The sequence below is a fragment of the Acanthisitta chloris genome, unplaced genomic scaffold (assembly GCF_000695815.1).
Source record: "Acanthisitta chloris isolate BGI_N310 unplaced genomic scaffold, ASM69581v1 scaffold39171, whole genome shotgun sequence".
In the NCBI taxonomy this organism is placed as follows: Eukaryota; Metazoa; Chordata; class Aves; order Passeriformes; family Acanthisittidae; genus Acanthisitta; species Acanthisitta chloris.
Genome location: NW_008656068.1, coordinates 2,255 through 3,644, shown reverse-complemented (window position 1 = coordinate 3,644; position 1,390 = coordinate 2,255). Strand labels below are relative to the sequence as shown.

The 1,390-nt window shown below is 38.6% G+C and overlaps 1 protein-coding gene across 1 annotated transcript in view; it reads right to left on the bottom strand.

The window, feature by feature from the left end:
- Positions 1-609: 609 nt before the first annotated feature.
- The window catches only part of ADIG (adipogenin), a gene marked incomplete at its 3' end in the record, with an annotated part of 1,751 nt that continues 970 nt past the window's right edge, over positions 610-1,390 (bottom strand). The window contains exon 2 of the mRNA XM_009084163.1: positions 610-911. Within this exon, the coding sequence (XP_009082411.1) occupies positions 610-911 (302 nt within the window). The remainder of the gene's footprint in view (positions 912-1,390) is intronic.

Genomic DNA, 1,390 nt, shown 5'->3' with positions numbered 1-1,390 from the left:
AAAAGAGAAGACACACCAGACACGAAGCTCTTCCACTGCTTCAAATATATCTTTTGGGATTTGTGTAAAGCCTAAGAGGATTGGGACTGCCATGTTTGCAAAGAGGCTTCTGGCTTCAACTCTTACTGAGCAAGGGAAACACATCTTCTTTTTCAGCACATACTTGACTGTAAGAAATCTGAAGAACCTTTTAAAAATACATAATATCAGCCACGAATACTAGGAGAGTTTCTATACACAGTTGAGCTAAACTTCTCATCTTAGAAGAATAAGTAGCATTTTTTTCTGTTTTCAAAGCAATCCTCAAGGACTTTTAAAATATGCACACATACCTTTAAATATATGTAGACACACATATTCTTACAGCACACATGTATGATTGTTATTCTGCACAATTTTGTGTTACCTTTGCTTTGTCCACAACAGGAGTTATTCCAAATAAGGAAGACAGAAAATAAAACCTCCTGTTAGTCATTAAACCAGGCAGAAACCCATCTTGAAGCTTTTTCTTACCCAAGAGGCTGGGAAGTCAGGCAGAGGTGAAAAAAGTCAGAGCAGAAGCACAAAAGCAGTAGATATGCAAAGAGGTCACCTGGTCACACTACTCACCATCATGATGTTACAGAAATTGCTCTTCTCAACGTGGGAATATCTTATTTTCTGGCTCTGGGACCAGCTGCCCAAGGTCACAGCCAGAAGACTTTGCTTTTGGCTTTTTACATTTGAGCTCAGATAAGCAGGCTTAGGCCTCAGCCTTCCCACAGATTCAAGGGGTTGTGGCTCCTCTTGCATCTCTGTACTGGAAACATCACTCTGGTTTTCTTCCTCTGTTAGTTCATCTTCATATAAAGAGTCAGAATCAGGCTCATCAGAAGATTTTTTCTTTATCTTTTCTGTGCTGGGAATCTGTGCTAGAAACAGGTTCAAAAAGAATATGTAAAATATCTGTATGTGCCTTTTTCTCCCTCACTTACATATTCCACCTAGGAGCTAGGCAAGGTCTTTCTGAACCTTTTTCAGCCCAAATATAGGATTTCCAAACCCAACTAAACAATAAAAGGTCTGTACAACTGGTTGATTTTAACTAAATAGCTCTTAATCAGCCACTGTATTAAAGGAGAAGCTGAAACATCAACAGCCTTTTACTTATGGCTGCTGTAAACTAGCATGAAGTAAGTGGCTATGACTGAATTAGTTAGGAAGTTATTAAAAAGAGCACTTTTATTTTTCTCTCCTATGAATCACTGAGAAATACTATCATGTTCTCATTCTGTAAATCTGCTAGGATGTAAAAAATTTAGGACTGTGTCTAGTCTTACTGATTGCAGTGTAATTTAGAGCATTTGTGGCAATTGCTGGAGGCCTAGTGCTAACAACAGTCACTACAGGG